This window comes from Scomber scombrus, chromosome 15 (assembly GCF_963691925.1).
Source record: "Scomber scombrus chromosome 15, fScoSco1.1, whole genome shotgun sequence".
In the NCBI taxonomy this organism is placed as follows: Eukaryota; Metazoa; Chordata; class Actinopteri; order Scombriformes; family Scombridae; genus Scomber; species Scomber scombrus.
Window position 1 is genome coordinate 3,252,445 of NC_084984.1, and position 19,964 is coordinate 3,272,408.

At 38.9% G+C, this 19,964-nt stretch overlaps 1 protein-coding gene across 1 annotated transcript; it reads left to right on the forward strand.

Annotated features, from left to right (window-relative positions):
- Positions 1-3,141: 3,141 nt before the first annotated feature.
- Positions 3,142-5,108, forward strand: LOC133995555 (cystatin-B-like). Its single transcript, XM_062435008.1, has 3 exons — positions 3,142-3,211; positions 3,352-3,437; positions 4,980-5,108. The coding sequence occupies exons 1-3, from the start codon at positions 3,142-3,144 to the stop codon at positions 5,106-5,108; spliced, it is 285 nt and encodes a 94-aa protein (XP_062290992.1).
- The last annotated feature ends 14,856 nt before the right edge of the window (positions 5,109-19,964 follow it).

The window sequence follows — 19,964 nt, forward strand, 5'->3', positions numbered from 1 at the left end:
CAAGTAATGACAAAGACCAGAGGAAGCTCTGCAGTGTCCTATATATTCCAAAAGGTCAATCTTACAGGTATGTCATACTAAGATAATACGATAAAAAATAAATAAATAAAAAAGTATTCACAAGGCAGAAAATGTCAGCCTGCCTTTTCCCCCATTAAACCTACTGGAGAATAAATACTTTGTTTCTGAGGGACCAGATTAATCAGACATTTTTACTTTTTCAGACAACATTAAATGCCTCCTCTTCTGACTGGCCTTCAGTGTCAGAACAGGCTCATAAGTCATTCAGAGACCTCGTGACAGAACTATGTCTGAAAGCAAGAACTTTTATTACCTTGAGCTGTGATAGACACATTTTTGTTTAGGCAATAAATTACACCACGCTACACTTTGAGGTTGGAGCTTTTTTTTTGTGAGTTATGGCTGTACTTGACCTCATAGTGGGGTAACAGTGTGGATATGACAACAGTAAAGCTTGCTAGGAATTTACAACACAGACCAATGACTGACAGATCTCTCACCAGACTGTTAAATTCAATAGGAATTTAAAATGTCTCACTTATACAGGCTTAGTTAACCCTCCTGTTTTCCTCGAGTCGAGGAAGGAAGGGAGCAGGTAGGAAAGGAGGGAGGAAGGAAAGGAGGAAGGAAGGAGGGAGGAAGGAAAGGAGGGAGGAAGGAAAGGAGGAAGGAAGGAGGGAGGAAGGAAGGAAGGAAGGAAGGAGGGAGGAAGGAAAGGAGGGAGGAAGGAAAGGAGGAAGGAAGGAAAGGAGGGAGGAAGGAAAGGAGGAAGGAAGGAGGGAGGAAGGAAGGAAGGAAGGAAGGAAGGAAGGAAGGAAAGGAGGGAGGGAGGAAAGGAGGGAGGAAGGAAAGGAGGAAGGAAGGAAGGAAGGAAAGGAGGGAGGGAGGAAGGAAGGAAGGAAGAAGGACAGAAAGGAGGGAGGAAGGAAGGAAGGAAGAAGGAAGGAAAGGAGGGAGGAAGGAGAGAAAGAGGGAAGGAAGAAGGAAGGAAAGGAGGGAGGAAGGAGGGAAAGAGGGAAGGAAGAAGGAAGAAAAGGAGGGAGGAAGGAAGGAAGGAAGGAAGAAGGAAGGAAGGAAGGAGGGAGGAAGGCAGGAAGAAGGAAGGAAAGGAGGGAGGGAGGAAGGAGGGAAGGAAAGGAGGGAGGAAGGAAGGAAGGAGGGAAGGAAAGGAGGGTGGAAGGAGGGAGGAAGGAAGAAGGAAGGAGGGAAGAAGGTAGGGGGAGGAAAGAAAGAGAGAAGGACGGAGGGAGGAAGGACAGACGGAAGGAAGGAAGGGAGGAAAGAAGGAACAGTCAAAACAGACGGGGTCAATGCTCTAGTCACAATCCACAGCAACAGTAGTTTTATTTAAAAAAAAAAAAAAAAAAAAGACCTAATCCCCTAAAAACCCATAGCTGTCTGAATACTGATCACCTGAACAGAGAGAGACTTTGTCCAAATGACATTAATGAACCTTTACAATTGCTCTTGATTATTTCACATCTGCACCTTAAAAGTCTGATTATGTACAGGCATTCATAAATAAGCTTAATATTTATTAAAATAATACATTTTAAGTTTATTGAAATGAGCAAAACTAAATTGAGCGGGGTTTATTGGCCGACTAGGTCCAGTACTCTGTTTACAGAGGTGGGTCCTATCCACAATTTTAACTGTACATTGAATATAATCAATTAATGTCCACAAATCCATGAATATTACATAGTACTTAGTAAAATATAATCGACATTTCATTTATATCCTTAACATTTCTGAACACAAAAACAAGAAAGTGTCCATGCTAACTCAACAAAATGATGGGTGAATGTTATAACCATATTTCACCTTTTATTGTGAGGAATACGTTTAGTTTGTGTTGTTTCTGACAATAGCGGAAGTGGCTCGATTAGTCTACCCATGATCCTCAGCGACCGTTTCTTGATGTGAGGAATAATTAAATACTGGCTGGTGTACCAGGGGTGCAAAATACTGGCTGGTGTACCAGGGGCGTGAAATACTGGCTGGTGTACCAGGGGCATGAAATACTGGCTGGTGTACCAGGGGTGTGAAATACTGGCTATGTACCAGGGGCATGAAATACTGGCTGGTGTACCAGGGGCGTGAAATACTGGCTATGTACCAGGGGCATGAAATACTGGCTATGTACCAGGGGCATGAAATACTGGCTGGTGTACCAGGGGTGTGAAATACTGGCTATGTACCAGGGGCATGAAATACTGGCTGGTGTACCAGGGGCGTGAAATACTGGCTATGTACCAGGGGCATGAAATACTGGCTATGTACCAGGGGTGTGAAATACTGGCTGGTGTACCAGGGGCGTGAAATACTGGCTATGTACCAGGGGTGTGAAATACTGGCTGGTGTACCAGGGGTGTGAAATACTGGCTGGTGTACCAGGGGTGTGAAATACTGGCTGGTGTACCAGGGGTGTGAAATACTGGCTGGTGTACCAGGGGTGTGAAATACTGGCTGGTGTACCAGGGGCGTGAAATACTGGCTATGTACCAGGGGCGTGAAATACTGGCTATGTACCAGGGGCATGAAATACTGGCTATGTAGCAGGGGTGTGAAATACTGGCTGGTGTACCAGGGGCATGAAATACTGGCTATGTACCAGGGGTGTGAAATACTGGAAAGTGTTTTGACTGGACATAGAGAATGAAGCCTGGCGGAGAAAGGGTTAATCCAGATGCAGCAGAGTACTATAATACTGTAAAGAAGGAAATCTTAGCTGTTTGGGTGATCAATGACTCTTCAAACCAGCCTTCATATCACAGCCCAGCATCAGACTAATCCATTCTGCTTTTAAAGAGGGAGAATAAAGACAAAATGTTCAAATACAAAACTCTCCGATTCTGATATACTTTAAACGATTTAAGCTAGAAATGTAAAATTAAGTTTGTAAAATGAAGTATTTATTTTCAACTCAGAGGATTTATTTGTTGCTTTAGCTGGTTTCCGACACGATTTTAAAAAAACAACAAAAAACCCTTGTTTGCCTAGATGGTACTCCCCCTAAACACAGTCTCATATAAGACTGACTCAACTTGGCACTTCCAGACTAGACACAGTCAGGTGACTTCATGTATTCGCTCATTTTCACCTCTTAAAACTGTCACAATGTTGCCCGGAGGACTTAGTGATGAAAAGCCTGCAAACGAAGCAATTCAGAAGATCTGTGAAAGCGTAAGTAGAATAAATGGAGTTTTTAAAAAAAATAAAAAATGACTACACTTTCACTTTGCTCCCTGAAATCTATCCAATTTCTGCACACAGTTTATAAGGTCTGTGTGTTGTTTTGATGTTGATGTTGCTTCATTTAAACATTAGATGAAGCAGGAAAGTCCTATGATGTCTTCAATGCCGAGAGTTGCAGGACGCAGGTGGTGCAAGGGACGAACTACTTCATTTATCTTGTAAGATCAACAGATCCATAAAGTGTAATTACTTCTCTAGTACACTCAAATGAGATATAAAACTCTATCAATGTTATTAATGAATGACATAAAACAGCTTACTAGTATGTGAAAGGGATTGCTTGTACAGTCCAGAAACTGACCAATATTCATCAATGATACAGCAGTTCTTTTCAGCTCTACATCTAATTCTGTATTTTGCATTTGGTCATTTGGAAGTAGGGCTGGATGATATGAACAAAATCCGATATCGCAATATTTTTTTACCCAATTTTTTACCAAACTACAGAGCCCCCGAGGGGACATGGAGGTCAAGAATGTACTTATCTCGGGATCCCGACTTAGCTATCTCGGGATCCTGAGATAACTAAGTTGGGATCCTGACTTAGTTAACTCAGGATCCCGAGATAAGTGCAGATTTTTTCCCCCTGCTCTCCGTGTCCCCTCAGGTGCTCCGTAGTGACGTCAATGTTCTTCCGGGTCAGTTTGGTATCATGGAAGACAAGAACAACAACAATGGAGCAGTTCATAGAGTTTTATTTCGAACTTGGCCTCAAATATAAAGATATTAAATCAGTGCTTGACAGAAGGCACGGGTTTCGTATCAGTGAACGACATCTTAAGAAAAAACTCAGTGCTCAAGGGGATCCGGAAGTACATTGACCTCGAAAAGTTATCTCAGGATCCCGAGATAGGTAAGTCAGGATCCCGACTTACCTATCTTACCTGACATAGGTAAGTCGGACTTAGGTATCACAGGATCCTGAGATAACTGGCCTCTTTTTTTTTTCCACCTTGTTTTTTTTTTTTTTTGCCTCATGTCCCCTCAGGGGCTCCGTACCAAACCAAACAGTATGGTAAGTTAAGAAAATTGCACCATTTACTGTAATACATCCTTTAAAGCCAAGAAAAGACAACACTTATATCGCAATATTACGATATCCAAAATCTAACAAGATATCTAGTTTCATATCTCATGTCTGTCGAATGACGAAATGCAAAAAAGTGATTATATCTCAGACTCATAGCATCATTTCCAGCCGCAGAAAGCTCTCCAAAAACTCACTATACGTCATCACCGAATGGCAGACAAAGTTAGAGACTTAGCTGGTGAACACAGGAAGCTCCAGTTGTGGAAAGTAATTATCACCATTTACTCAAGTACTGTACTTAAGTACGAATTTGAGGTACTTTACTTGAGTATTTCCATTAATGCTGCTTTATACTTGCTCTCCAGAGGGAAGCTTCAGAGGGAAATATTGTACTTTCTTCTCCATTACATTTATTTGACAACCTTAGTTACTCTTCAAATGAAGCTTTGACATAATGGATAATGGATTTTATTTAGCTTTTATATGCATGGACCAATTCTGGTAACCTTGGAGACCACTGTGCACTCTGCTCCTCTTCTTTCAAGGAGCTCAAAATGGTCTGAATTATATGACTGAACCCCTCCACTGAGCTGTTCCCCTGAGGGTGGTATGGGGTTGTACAACTCTTCCTGGCTCCATATATGTCATTTACTTTGCTTTTTCCTTGCAGGTGCATGTGGGAGGAGACGATCATGTTCATCTCCGTGTCTATGAAAAACTCCCAAGTTACGGAGGAAGCTTGGAGTTGACTAATATGCAGCAATCAAAGAGCCACCACGATCCTATTGAGTATTTCTGATTGGATCAAAAACTAAGTGATGCAACCCTACAGGCTGCAGTCTCATTGTAAACAATTATTATCAAAATGCTTCTTTTATTTTGGATCATTACATAAAACATTGCTATATGCAGTTTGTATAACTAACACGTAACAACAAACTGTAGATCATGATAACAGGAGAATGTCAAGAAGGAACAGTTTTATACAAGATGAATTCATGATTTTACAGATTTGCTATGACTCTGTTGTGTGTTGTTTTTCATTCTGTGGAGGTTTCTGATTTTTTGGTTGGCCAAAGACATGCAAGACATTCTTTTTTTTTTTTTTTGAAATATGTTTATTGATTTTCAATATAGAGAAAAAAGAAAAATAATATAAAAAAGAAAAAAAAGAGAGAAAATAAGTAAGGGAAAAAGAGAGAGAAAAAAAGAAAAAAGTAAAGAACACAGCACATCAGGCACTACAACGATATTTTATGGTCATAAAATGAGTATCTACTATAAACAGAATATAAGAGCAGAAAAATAATAATAATAATAATAATAATTATAATAGTCAAATAAATAAGTTGGTAGACATATGCAAGATCATACTTTCACTGTGAGGTTTTGTACAATAGCCAGTGTCTATGAGCTCACATTTTTAAGGTAATTCAGTAGTGGGTCCCATGTTTTATCAAACTTATCTCCTCTATCTCATCATTGTAGAATCTCAGTCTCTCCAGATGTAAAGTTTTTGACAATTCTCCAAACCACAAGTTATAGTTAGGCACAGAGTCCGTTTTCCACACTCGTAAAAATCAGCTTTTTAGCTTTTTCACCATCCCAAATTGAACTGCTCTTCTTTCAAATGTATTAACAGAAGAAAGGACACTTGTGGCCCTTAGAATAGCAACAGTGCCACATTTTTACCAAAAGCCTTACAAAAAAAAACTGAAAAATACATTTCTTAAATATATGAAGTTTACTACATGCCCAGTATGAATGTGCTAGATTACCTATCAAGGATTTACATCAGTTACATGTTGGTGGGACATCCGGGTAAAATTTATGTAGCTTTTCTTGCGAGTAATGGAGTCTGTGGAGCACTTTATACTGTATTAGGTTGTGCCTGGTATTTTTTATATGTTTCTGAATTCACTGCAGCTCCATCATGAAGCATTCGATATACATGCAAGACATTCTTGCACAAAAGCAATAAAGACTAACAGAAATCCACTCACTATCGTAAGATTGTGTTTCAACTAAATGTTGTTGACATTGGTCAAAGCTTTTGATTGATTTATGGATCCTCTTCCCTTTTGAAGCTGCTTCAGTCTGGCTTAAAAAATACATTCAGGTCATGACAGTCTTTATTACGTGTTTAGGGAAACTAAGATTGGACACAATAGATAAAATACAACACATTGTTAAATGAATAAAGACGTATATAAAGTAGCTCTACCTGCAGCAGATACTACAGTAACATGCTGCTTACACACTCATGCTTTTATTAATAATCTCACAATGTCATATATAACAATATATCAGTCAGATTACTTTTACTGCAATACTTTAACTAGCTAACTTATAACACTTACAGTATGTATTTTTACTTTAGTAGGATTTTTCATGCAGGACTTTTACTTGTAATTAAGTATTTTGACATTGTTGCATTGGTACTTTTGGTTGAGGGTTGATGGTATGAATGATTTGGCACTTTTTTCCACTCAAACAAGCTGTCAGTCACTAAAAAAATAAATATCAAATCAAAGGAACACACTGGACCACTATGTCAGGATTCAAATGATTGATTAATGACACATCAGACTACAGTTTTGCAGGTTTTTGCACAAGCACAGTGATCAGTGCACACTCTGTAAGGGCGTACTCAGGCCCTGTTGCCTTGTACTGTTGCCTTGTACACCTTCTGGCCGGTGCTCACATTGCATATAATGATCTGGGCCCCGAGCATGCAAATGTCATCACAGTGTTATTTTTTTGTGTTGAATAAAGGACTCTCACACAGCACAATGGAGTTGCGGTGACACACGGCCCTCATACATGCCTTATAGAGCCTCACCAATTATGCAACGCAGCGATTTAATGGGGCAGTCGCATCATTGACATCACGGTTAGTGAACACACACTACCCAAGTCCAACTGAACCGTGCCCGGGCCCACCTCTTCAACCGGTACAGAGTCAAATCACGCTAGTCAAATGAACCGGACTTTAGGGGTCAAATGTGCTCGGGTACGGTACGTATCAGCTGATGTGAGCACGCCCTAAATGCACAATATGCATGCTAAGGATACATTCATTTGTTGTTGACTCACACTGTTGAATCCCACCCACTGCTCTGGTGGTGAACCATGAATCTCATGACTGATGAGTGTGTAAAGGAGTGCTGTAATATATGAATCACATCAGTATAACCTCAAATTTACAGGAAAGTTACAACTATTCCACATTATAAACCCCAGAAATGGTGCTTTAACAGACTGACTGTAAAACATGACACACACCTCACTCTGTTTTTACCAGCATTTGTACACAGATAAAGTCCAAAGCAATGGAGAAGACTCAGAAGACTCCCAGTTGGTTGGAATCAGGAGTCCACAGTTCACATGGAAGTCAACTTGCTGACCTCATGCAAACATAAAGGACATAAATGCACAAAGGGAAAAAAATTGCACTACAGAAAAAAACATAAAGCTGCACACACCAAACAATACATTGACACCAACCTTTGTGTATTTATCAGCTGTACAGCTTTGTGAAAGAAGCTCCTGTTTTTTACATTTACATTTAGCAGACGCTTTTATCCAAAGCGACTTACATGGGAGAATTCATACACCGTTGGCACAGCAACGTGAGCAATTTGGGGTTAAGTGTCTTGCCCAAGGACACATCGACAGGAGGAGCCAGGAATCGAACCACCAATCTTCCAATTGGAGGACAATCTCTACCTCCTGAGCCACAGCCGCCCATACAGGATGCCCATACAGGATGCAGGCATTCTGTCCTGCATCCTGTATCTTCTGCTGGAGGGGAGATGCTAAAAGGCTGTTGAGCTGGGTGGAGGGGGTCACCTGTATGGCGCAAAAAAAACGTCATAAGATGGAGGTCAGAGTATTATTTGTGCAGGCTGGGAAGAGAAAAGGAAGAATGGAGCCTCTAATTCCAGCGAACTGGGAGCACACACAATCATATAAAATATATAGGGAGGTGATGGTGGAGAGCTAATATTGCAGAAATTACTTTATGTCAGAACAGACTTTTTTCTGTCTTTCCTTGCTCTTGTTGTCGTCTCTGTTTTGTAACTCCCTCCCTACCGCTCACCCAGTTTCTGTTGCCGATGGTAAAATGGTAATGACGGTAATGACAACGCTGCTGTGCAAAGACGGATTGCAGGTCGTTGAGTTAGAGGAGTGAATCAAAAGTATTCTGCTCACATTGTGGTGTCTGAGAAGCCCTCTTTCTTACATCATGCTATTTTTTTTTTTTTTTACAATGTGTCCTCATAACAAATATTTAATAGAAGAGACTTAAACTCTAAATTTGGTCTCAATTATATCTTGAGCTGGAACTATGCTGCTATAGAAAGGCTGATCTATACGCCACAATATGTTAAGTTTGAACTGTAAAAATCTTCTGTTCAGCAATTTACAATCTCACTTGTAATCTCACTTTCTCCTTGTCTTGGTTTTTATGTGATCATGCTTTTAGATGCATGCATCACAGGGGATTTCTAAATAAAACTAAATGAAATAATGAGTCAAATTTTGTTTGTGGTGCACAGAGCATTAAAATATTAGTGTTATCTGATCTGAGCTAAAACAACTTCAGTGGGTATCCTCTAAGTGCAAAATTCTCCCTTTAGGTTTCCAAGGACAGTGTTTCTTAGCTGTGGCGGTGCGATAGTAACATAAAAAGAAATGTATTTCCCCAAAACTGCATCATGTGGACAGGAGGAATAATTAAAATGACTTGAAAAAACATGAGCAAATAAAACCAGCATGGAAGTGAATGTGAAAAAAATAGCTTTTTTTTTTGGAAATTGGGTGCAATGATCCTTTAAACTCACCATAACATTACATAAAAAGAACATTCTTAATGCCTTAATTGTTACCTGAAGCTGATATGTTGTGATGAGTAATTAATGATAATAACATTATAATCACCTTTATCAGTCTAGAGTTGGAGATGGCCAACATAATAACAACTTAATAATCCAGTGATTACTGTTCAATACTTCATTCATATTCAATGTTTTCAGTCTCTGGATCACAGAGCGTGCAGTGTTGCCATGGTTCTTTTTGCATCTAGATACTTCATATTATGGCAAACGGAAAAACTGGTGCTTCAGCTGAGGACTATAGACTCATTGTAACCTCTCGACATGAGCTGATTTCATTCTAATCAGTCCCTAAGTTACCTAAATCTTTCATGATACTTCTAGAAATGCTGCAGAGTGACCTACATTTGTGCCGTTGACTCTCCCCTTGGCAGCAGTGGGTCTCTCTCTCTCTCTCTCTCTCTCTCTCTCTCCCTCTCTCTCTCTCCCTCTCTCTCTCTCTCTCTCTCTCTCTCTCTCTCTCTCTCTCTCTCTCTCTCTCTCTCTCTCCCTCTCTCTCCCTCTCTCCCTCTCTCTCTCTCTTTCTCTCAGCTCATTGATATGCCTGATCATCAGAGGCATCACTGAACTGGCTGATTGTCATTTTCAGCTGCAGTGCCACCGATGCATTTCATTTCCTCTCTAGGCTCTGTTGGTATGATTAAGCACTTGCTGCAGAGACACTTGACAAGGAGGAGTTGGATTAATAGCACCCTGCTTGTTGTTTCTCCCTAGGAAGGGGGTATATTTTGCAATATTTACAATATTTATCAAGTCACCAGGATGGGCTGTTTTGTAGTGTTGCTTGAGGAGAAGCTGTTCTCTGAGTGATCCTTACTGGCAGCTTCTGCTGTTCCTATAGCTTGCCAAGGGGGTGCAGCATTAAGTAGATGTGGAAGTCAGGATGTCAGGTGTTGCTTTGTCATTTTGTAGTCTGAGGGCAAACTCTAAATCTCACTGGATTCTTTAACACAGATTTCTGTTTCACTCTGCACATAAAATAATTTGTCTTCGCTTAAATGTTTAGATCATCTTCGAATATTTGAATATGAAAATCAAAGGCGACCTTTCTCTTTTGAAGCAGGATGCTGACCTTTTCTGGTATTTCCAGAGTTATTATGCGTTCTGTGTCATAGGGCCGTCTGAGACACGAGCCACATTCAACACACGCTGGCACCAATTTCATTTTATTTTTTTTGGTAAACTCTTCATAGATGTTTTGTCTCTGTGTTAAATTGAATTAGCCTCAGCTGCACATGCCAGCCTGAACAAAGGACGCGAAATTCCACGCTGAGAACCAAAGAGCAGGTCTGTGTGGGCATTTCTTTGCAATTAATACAGTACCATTCACAATGTAATGTAATATGTCTTTTTCTCTGTGGGTGTTTGTTGACAGATCCTGTGTGTTATACTGTACTGCACACTCACTGTTCATCCCAGTGTGTAGAGATAATTGGCAGCAATAATTACGTTCATTTCTGTCACATGGTGGAGATAATTTACTATTCAGTTACTGTGGTGATGACAAAGAACATCAACTTTGATAATGTGAAGAGCAGCAACAAATCTGAATTGTTTTACAAGCAAAGCTGAGGCGTGTGGATTCAGAAATGCCAACCTGTTCCGCACCCTCAGATTCATCAATACACTCACTAGTGCAGTATTTATTCTTGCTGTTTGCACAGAGAAACTATTTCATCTGAATGGCTTCCTGTGTGCATGTGTCTGTTTTTATATTCTTCATCTTGTGGGGACAAAAGACAAGTCTGCATAATGTTAAACATTCAATATTAGGGTGAAGAGTTGGTTTAAGGTTAAGATTTAGAGTTAGGTTAGTGTTAAGGAAGTAGTGGTTAAGGTCCTCAGGAAATGAATGTAAAGTAATGATAAATCAGGTCCAGCAACAAGAGCAGAGAATAAATCACAGACTGAACAAAAGTAAACAAATTTAAACATTTTCTGGCATAATAGGAGTCCAGGACTGTACTATTCACTGCAGGTGAATTTTGTTAAACTACAGAGGAACAAAAAGCAGTGGATGCTGCTATGGATTCCTTTAAGGAACTTTCATGTCGTGTTATTAATTATTAAATAGGAAACATGGGAAGGCTCTTTTTAATGTAGGGAGAGAGAAGATGGTAACATTCAAAAGTGGTCTCCAGTCCAGGATGTTGCGGTTTTATGACTACAAAATACATGTTTGTTAGACTGCAACTTGCTGATTTTACAAAAAAAATCTTGCCATTTATGTCTTTGTGCAGAATTAAATAGACAAAAGGATCTTTGCTCTAAAGAATACACTGGTTAACTTTTTATACCCTGCAAGGGTTGAACAGAGAATACAATTGTTAAACCTTGAATCCCTGGAAGGATCGAACTATTTTTCTTCTTATTGCAAAGAGACCTTGTTGGACTGTGGACTGTTAATGTGTTGTGTAATTTTGCAGTTGTATTAAAAAACACACCATGGCTCACCGTGAACCTCCGTTTATCTGACTAGGGTACACAGAAAAATGGACCGAAAGCTACACACACATTGCACAAACAAAAACGTCTGCATTAATTATAAGAATAAAAAAAGATCTGATCACACAAAAGTTCTACACAGCACTACTTTAAAGCTGCTTTAACCTTTGTCACCTCATTAGTTCACCAGCACTGAATCCCATCTTAAGACCAGACTTCAGACTACTGAACCTTTAACAGGGCTCTTTCTCCCCGTAGTCATCCAGACTACATGAGTAGTGAACACTGAGTAGCTGAAAATGTCTCACGATTATAGTGACAAATAAAAAAGTAATTTTAGTGTGTGAAAAATCTTTAATGTCCTTTGTTTTGTTGCTTTAGTGTGTGTCATCTCTTTATACATTCATAAAAAGACAATAACCTGCAATTTCTCTGACTAATAAAAGCTTGGATGGTTGTTTTCGAACAACACAGCACAATGGTAGGTGTCAGCGTTGTCAAATAAGATCACATTAATGGAATCTGCACAATAATTTGTTATGGTGTGTCACTATTAAGTGCTTAGTTAAAACATCATTGTCATTAACAGAGAGTATGGTAGAATCAGGCGGGGAGTTCCGGTCCTCTGAAATGATGCGAACGCGGAAGTAATTTAAAACTGCATTCTATCAAAAGGCCACCAGGGGGCGAGCGTTTTGGTGTCAAAAGGACTTCCGTCTCTATACAAGTCAATGGAGAATTCACCAACTTCTCACTTGATTTCTAACCTCAGTAAACGTTTTCAAAATGTGTCTCAATCGCTAGTTTAAAGCCTTCTTCAATGCAGTATGATGTTCATTTGGGACATTTTGGCCTCCTTGATTTTATATTTGACGATAAAGCAGGGTATGCATTAGGGCGTGGCTACGTCGTGACTGACAGGTTGATTGGTTCACAGGTTCAGGAGGGCGCCTCATGCTCCTCCTGATGCCCATATAAGTAGAATCCGTGTTTTTATTTTACCCAGCATGCACCTGAAATTTTAAAGATGGCGCTGCTCAGATCCGATACTATTCACTTCCAAGCAGCAGTCCATAAACCAATGGGTGACGTCACGGATGTTACGTCCATTTTATATACAGTCTTTGGGTAGAATGAGTCCATGGTGTTATTTGAAAAACAAAATTCACACTCGACCTTCCAACTCCAACTTTATGAGTTTTAGCTATTTTGGACCCAGAAGAGGGACTCTGACATGCAGCTTGTGACAGTTCAAAGTCAGTTTATTTTAGAATTTGTGGAGATGGAGGTGTGGAGAGTTGAGCTGGAATAACGGTGGAGGGGAAAGGCAGAGGAAGATGAGCTGTTGGCTGAGAGGCAGGCTCACAGACGAGGCAAACAGACCACAAAAAGAGAATTATCCTTGGCACAGATAAACAGGAATTAGAGACACATGAGAGATATATTCACGTGAGAACCTTAAACTCAGACTGGAGTGTAGAGCTGGGCTTTATACTGCAGGAGCTTGATGAGTGGATGGGTTGCAGGTGTGCTGATTGATGGCAGTAGGACGGAGACGTAGTGCCACACACAGACAGAGAGAACAAACAGGAGGCCAATAAGAATCCCAAGGAAGAGATAAACAGCAGAAACACAACAAATGAGGGTGAGGCACAGCCGGACCATGACAAACCTTTCATTAAATTTACACGAGCTATTAATACAATGCTCAGATTCTTGTTTCTACTTCCTTACATAACATTTTATTATCTTTTACAAATGTCACACACACACACACACATACACATAAAAAAGGTCTGCAGCTTCTGGAGGCTCTATGAGATGGGTTCCTGGCATGGTTTAAGATTGCTGAATCCCACAGAGAATGATGTAATGTTAGGAAATATAAAAGTTGAACTGCAGCGATTGATTAGTCGATTGACTGAAAATGAATCTGCAACTATTTTGAGAACTGCTTTCATGCATTTTATTCATTGTAGTCAAGCAAAACTGCCCAGCATTTTATGTTTCCAGCTTCTCAGATGTAACACATTGCTGTTTTTCATAATCATATATGACAGTGAATTTAATATCTTAACGTTTTGCACTGTTAGTCAGACAAAACAAGCAAATTGAAGACATCATCATGGACTCTGAGATATTGTGGATGCAATTTTTTTCTATTTCTTTAACATTTCATTGACTAAATGAATGATCGATTACTGAAAAAAAATAATGAGCAGTCCTGATATGAGGCCATCATAAATAATCATTTTCATTCTATGATGAGTCCTGGTCAGGCGTGGAGTTTGGGTCCTCTGAAATGATGCGAACGAAGTAACTTAAAACTGCATTCTATCAAAAGGCCACCAGGGGGCAACTGTTTTGGTGTCAAAAGGACTTCCGTCTCTATACAAGTCAATGGAGAATTCACCAACTTCTCACTTGATTTCTAACCTCAGTAAACGTTTTCAAAATGTGTTTATGGTCTCAATCGCTAGTTTAAAGCCTTCTTCAATGCAGTATGATGTTCATTTGGGACATTTTGGCCTCCCTGATTTTATATGTGACGATAAAGCAGGTTATGCATTAGGGCGTGGCTACGTCGTGATTGACAGGTTGATTGGTTCACAGGTTCAGGAGGGCGCCTCATGCTCCTCCTGATGCCCATATAAGTAGAATCCTTGTTTTTTTTTTATCCAGCATGCACCTGAAATTTTCAAGATTTCGCTGCTCAGATCCGATACTATTCGCTTCCAAGCAGCAGTCCACAAACCAATGGGTGACGTCACGGATGTTACGTCCATTTTATATACAGTCTATGGTCCTGGTAAGAGTTTGAGGGGCATGAAAATCACCCACTGTGGCTTTAACCTAATTTACCATATCCAGATGTAGAGGAAACATGTAAGATTCTGCCATGATGCATGGTAAAAGGATGTAAAAATGGATGCAAAAATGCTTATGCTTGTTCTTAAAGTACAATTGATGCATGGGGATGTGAGTTTGAAGAGGAAGTGAGTGTCATACTACAATTGACACAGGATATAATTTTATAGAAACAAGAATACATGAGTGAGGCGTTCATACTAGAATTATAAATCTACCTACATTCACATATAATGCTGTAGAAAATATAAATCCATGATCAGTATTGTGGTTCATAAGGACAAAATGCCAACCCTTAATATTAAAAGATAACATAGCCTCACTTTCAGCCCATGTAAGAGGTTAAAAGCGCTTCAGTGAAAATGAAAGAGCCTGCACTCAAGACTCACTGACACACTAGAACATGTGTGTATATTGGATGTATCTTCGTGTCACAGCAGGAAGCTCTCACTGTTGTTTCAACAATGAAGCTGCCTTTCCATTCAGCCTGAAGAGATGATGCAGAAGAAAGTCCTTGAAGAGAAAGTTGTTTTTAAGACCTATTTAACACATGCTGTTTGAGCACACGCAGAGGTGCATGTGTGAGGTGGCATCAGGTGAAGTTACAAGCTGGTGGGTGTAAGATCATAATGAATGAAACTTTAATTGTGACTCACAGATCTGTACACAGCTGACATTAAGTGTAATAAACTCAGTAAGCAATTTCGGAAAATGTACACCTGCAGAAGATGTCAATAAATCCTGTATAATTCATTTTAAGTATAAAAAGGTTTCATCTATCATGAGTGACTTTTTCAGCTCATGCACTAAGATGATATTTCCCGCTATCTCGTCCTGACTCCAAATCAACTGTGAGTGTTTCCTCTTCATTTAACGTCTTGTTTGTTTTAATGGAACCATGCGGAGATGTGAGGAGTTTAGACATTACATGTTTGCTCCAGACTGAAATATCTCAACAATTACTGTGTTGAATTGCCATGAAATTAGAACAAAATCTGTGCTTAATGTTAATGTAATACAAACTGATTAGGTAATAATCTGAGAATAACAAAAATGGTGAGCACAAAACATAATAACTTTTTGCACATAATGTCATAAGTTCTTTTGTGAAACCAACTACCCCAATTCTGTTATGTATGTGGGTCAATGACGTATAAGGATTTTCAACAACTCAATTTTAGAATAATAAAAACAAGCATATCTAATGCAGTAGTTCAAACATTCAGACTGTTGTGTACCTGAAGATTCATATTACAATGTGAAATTAAGTGATTTTAGTGGGTTTTTCAAGATTAATTGGCACTGGCCTTAAAAAAAGTCATGTGGTGCGACCATGATTCATCTTGAAATAAATTATATAAATAAAAAATAATCATTTACAAAAACTTTTTTTCCAAACACTTTATATTACTGAAAACTTGTAAAAAAAGATGTGAAGCGTGATAAGTAAATTAATTTATTTCAAGTTGAATCATGGTCGCACCATGAATGTTTGAACTACTGTATTAGATATGCTTGTTTTCATTATTCTAAAATTGAGTTGTTGTAAATCCTTATACGTCATTGACCCATATATATCCCAAATACAGTATACAACCAGTGTCAGTCAGCTATAACTTAGATAATTACGATAATAATGTTTACCTCACCAATCCTTCCTCATCGCTGTACCACATAAGAAGTATTTTTTGTACATCTTCTTGAAATGATTTATATTTGTTTGAGTTTTATATCCAAACCATTTCACAAATTTAGCAGCTGAAAAAAAAAAGAATTAAACTTTCCTCTTAAATTATAACACATTAGTGTGTTCACGATCTTACCCCACACCTGAACACAGTAAATCAGATAGAATAGAATAGAATAGAATATCCTTTATTGTCATTGCACAACAAGTGTCACACGAGGGTCTCTTCCCGTGGTGCAAAATAGTCAAACTAAAAAATAAAAAATATTGTTACTGTTACAAGTGAACAATACAGAGTGTACAATGTTTTATGATTCAGGATGTGCCTTGTTTTTCCCAGAACTGCAACGCCAACCTGCCAACCTTGCTCACACATTTTCATATATACGTCTTTATATGTTAACGTTGTCTATCATCACTTATACAGTGTTTGTTTTGCAATTTTCAAACAATAACAATAACACAATATATATATTGTAGTGGCAACCCTATTCAGTTATAGGGATGCCATTACAATGCACACCACATACAATTGTTCCTTTATGTGCATTTTAAGTGTTTTATGTACTGAAGTAATGCACACTGTCTCAGAATCCACCTCAGACAAAAGCCAAAACCAAGATATATGCAAACCTAGTTCAGCCTATGAATGCATAAACATCATTAAACTGTAAAATGTATACAGGACATCAAAATCTTTGAGGTGTAATACTGTCTATGAATATTGATGCATGAATAGGAGAAGTTTCTTTCCTTTTGTAAAAGCAGCAATGTACTCAACACAAGTAAATGTCATACAGTGTGAAGACTTTTCAACAGTTTCTAATAAACAAGTGACAACGACAAAAACTTACTTCATTAAACATAGATAGTATTTATATCAGAAATGTAACATCCTTGTCAAAATGTCATACAAATTATATCAAAACATTCAAACAGATTACATAAACATATCCGTTAGCGTCACATATTTGAATAAGCTTATTTGGAAAAATGCAACATATTCAAGTGTTTTTCTTTATTAATGGAATTATGTGATAAGCAAAACAAAATAATATACAAAAAACAACAATTTCTCAAAGCTGACACTTGCTGCATTTCCTTCAGTCTGCGATCAAGCTCATCCCAAACCATTTCAATTGGGTTTATGTCGGGTGATTGTGGAGGCCAGGTCATCTGATGCAGCACTCCATCACTCTCTTCCTTGGTCAAATAGCCCTTCCATAGCCTGGAGGTGTATTTTGAGTCATTGTCCTATTAGGAAACAAATGATAGTCCCACTAAGTGAAAACCAGATAGGATGGTGTGTTGCTGCAAAGTGCTGTGGTAGCCATGCTGGTTAAATGTGTCTTGAATTCTGAATAAATCACCAACAACGTTCACCAGCAAAGCTTCCTCCCCACACCATCACACCTCCTCCTCCATGCTTCACGGTGGGAACATGCAGATACTATCCGTTCACCGTCTCGAAACCAGAAATCTCAAATTTGGACCAAAGTACAGATTTCCACTGATCTGAAGTCCTTTTCTTGTGTTTCTTGGCCCAAGAAATATTTGTCATCATATTTGGGCAGTGGTGGCCTAAAGGTCAGAGAAGCGAGCTTATGACCGGAGGGTCGCTGGTTCAATTCCCTGGACCGGCAGGATTAATCTGGTTGGGGAAAGTGAAGAAGCAGCACTTGCCCCTCCCTCATTACCACCACTGAGATGCCCTTGAACAAGGCCCTCTTAACCCACAAGCTCAGTGGAGCTTTTCAGTGGCCGCCCGATCAGACTGTGGTAGTACTGGGCAGCTTCCAGGTGTGAATGTGTGTGACTGTGTGGATGTGAACAGGGCATTCCTGCAAAAGAGAGCACTGCTCTCAGTGAATTTCCCCTGGATAAATAAAGGTTAAAAAAATAAAAAAATAAAAAATTGGTTCTGAAGTTTGAAAGATCTTGACCACGTATGAATGCATTGCCATGAAGAGTGTAAGATAACCATGAAATAATGAGGGATTACTTATAGTACCAGTCAAAAGTCTTATACACACCCAGTTTGTCTCAATTACAAAAAGGGTAATTCATGTATAAGTAATTAGTATTTAATGATATGTTTTGTGCCACTCAGCATTTGGTTCACAGTTAACTAGGAACGGCTTTTAAAGAAATTGGCCACTATGTCGATTTACTGATAGATTAGATATGAACTAATCGTTACCTAATGAATCAGTATCTTCCAATCTTTGTTACTCATCATTATCTACTGAGTTATTCAGGAAGCCTTCATGATAAATGAATTATCAGGTCATTATTTATTCAGTCCTGATTCGTCCTTTAGTAACTGTCCTTCTCACAGTTTTGTGTACCATATTGTAAAGTTTTATTGAGGATGGACTTGAAAACATTAAATGTTTTTTATAGAAATTTGGTTCATGCCATTCAGGATGTTTGGTCACTTTGGTGATCCCATGACTTTTCGTCTGAAGACATGAGGTCAAAATTAAATTTGTCCAAAAATGGTATTTCCTATAGGCTCATCTGTACGTTTACTTTTGGGCTAATAACATAGACTGTATATAAAAATGGACGTAACATCTGTGACGTCATCCATTGGTTTGTGGACTGCTGCTTGGAAGCGAATAGTTTCGGATCTGAGCAGCGCCATCTTGAAAATTTCAGGTGCATGCTGGGAAAAATAAAATCAGGGATTCTACTTATATGGGCATCAGGAGGAGCATGAGGCGCCCTCCTGAACCTGTGAACCAATCAACCTGTCAATCATGACGTAGCCACGCCCTAATGCATACCCTGCTTTATCGTCACATATAAAATCAGGGAGGCCAAAATGTCCCAAATGAACATCATACTGCATTGAAGAAGGCTTTAAACTAGCGATTGAGACCATAAACACATTTTGAAAACGTTTACTGAGGTTAGAAATCAAGTGAGAAGTTGGTGAATTCTCCATTGACTTGTATAGAGACGGAAGTCCTTTTGACACCAAAACGGTCGCCCCCTGGTGGCCTTTTGATAGAATGCAGTTTTAAGTTACTTCCGCGTTGGCATCATTTCAGAGGACCGGGACTCCCCGCCTGGCTAATAAGCACATTTGTAGCATACTAGCACACTCAAGGTAAAGTTGGCAAAGATGAGGACCATTACCTGCTGCACACAATGTTAACATGGTCATTGTGCGCTGCTAGGCTTTCCATATGTAGTCTACTGTGTCTAAATCAACGGGTGGCCTGAGTACATCACAGCTGCCAGCATGTGTGCAGATCTCAGCTGTTAACAAGTCATATCATAAATTGTCATCTCCACACTATATTTAATAGGTGGCAACTCACATTTGGTTTAAATGCAGACCAGAGACTTGAGTGTTTTTTTTATGATCCGTATTTGTCCTATTATTATCCATTATTAATGTAATCTGCTAGCTTTGTAAAAGTAATGATTATTTATGTGATAGAGATGGCAATAATATTACTGTTTTTAATAGGTTGAAAAGTGTTTGAATTGAGGGTAAAAACAAAGGTAAGGAGACCAGCTATCATTGTTAAAAGCCTCTATTTCTTTTATGATATTTGTATATATATATATATATATTGATTTATTTATTTTTCTGCAGCTTTTACCAGGTTTTCTCTGTATCTCTATTACATATTTTGGTTTTATAGAGTAATCCTTTGTCAGAATGTCAAACAGTTAAAAAATACCTGGTGTCTGTCAGTGACCCAGAACCATTAAAACACTTAATGTTGGTATTTTCCATTTG

Coding starts and splice junctions, on each gene's coding strand:
- LOC133995555 (XM_062435008.1), top strand. CDS start 3,142: ATGTTGCCCGGAGGACTTAGTGATGAAAAGCCTGCAAACGAAGCAATT. Junction 3,212..3,351: donor GAAGATCTGTGAAAGCGTAA/GTAGAATAAATG, acceptor TTTAAACATTAG/ATGAAGCAGGAAAGTCCTAT. Junction 3,438..4,979: donor CGAACTACTTCATTTATCTT/GTAAGATCAACA, acceptor TTTTCCTTGCAG/GTGCATGTGGGAGGAGACGA.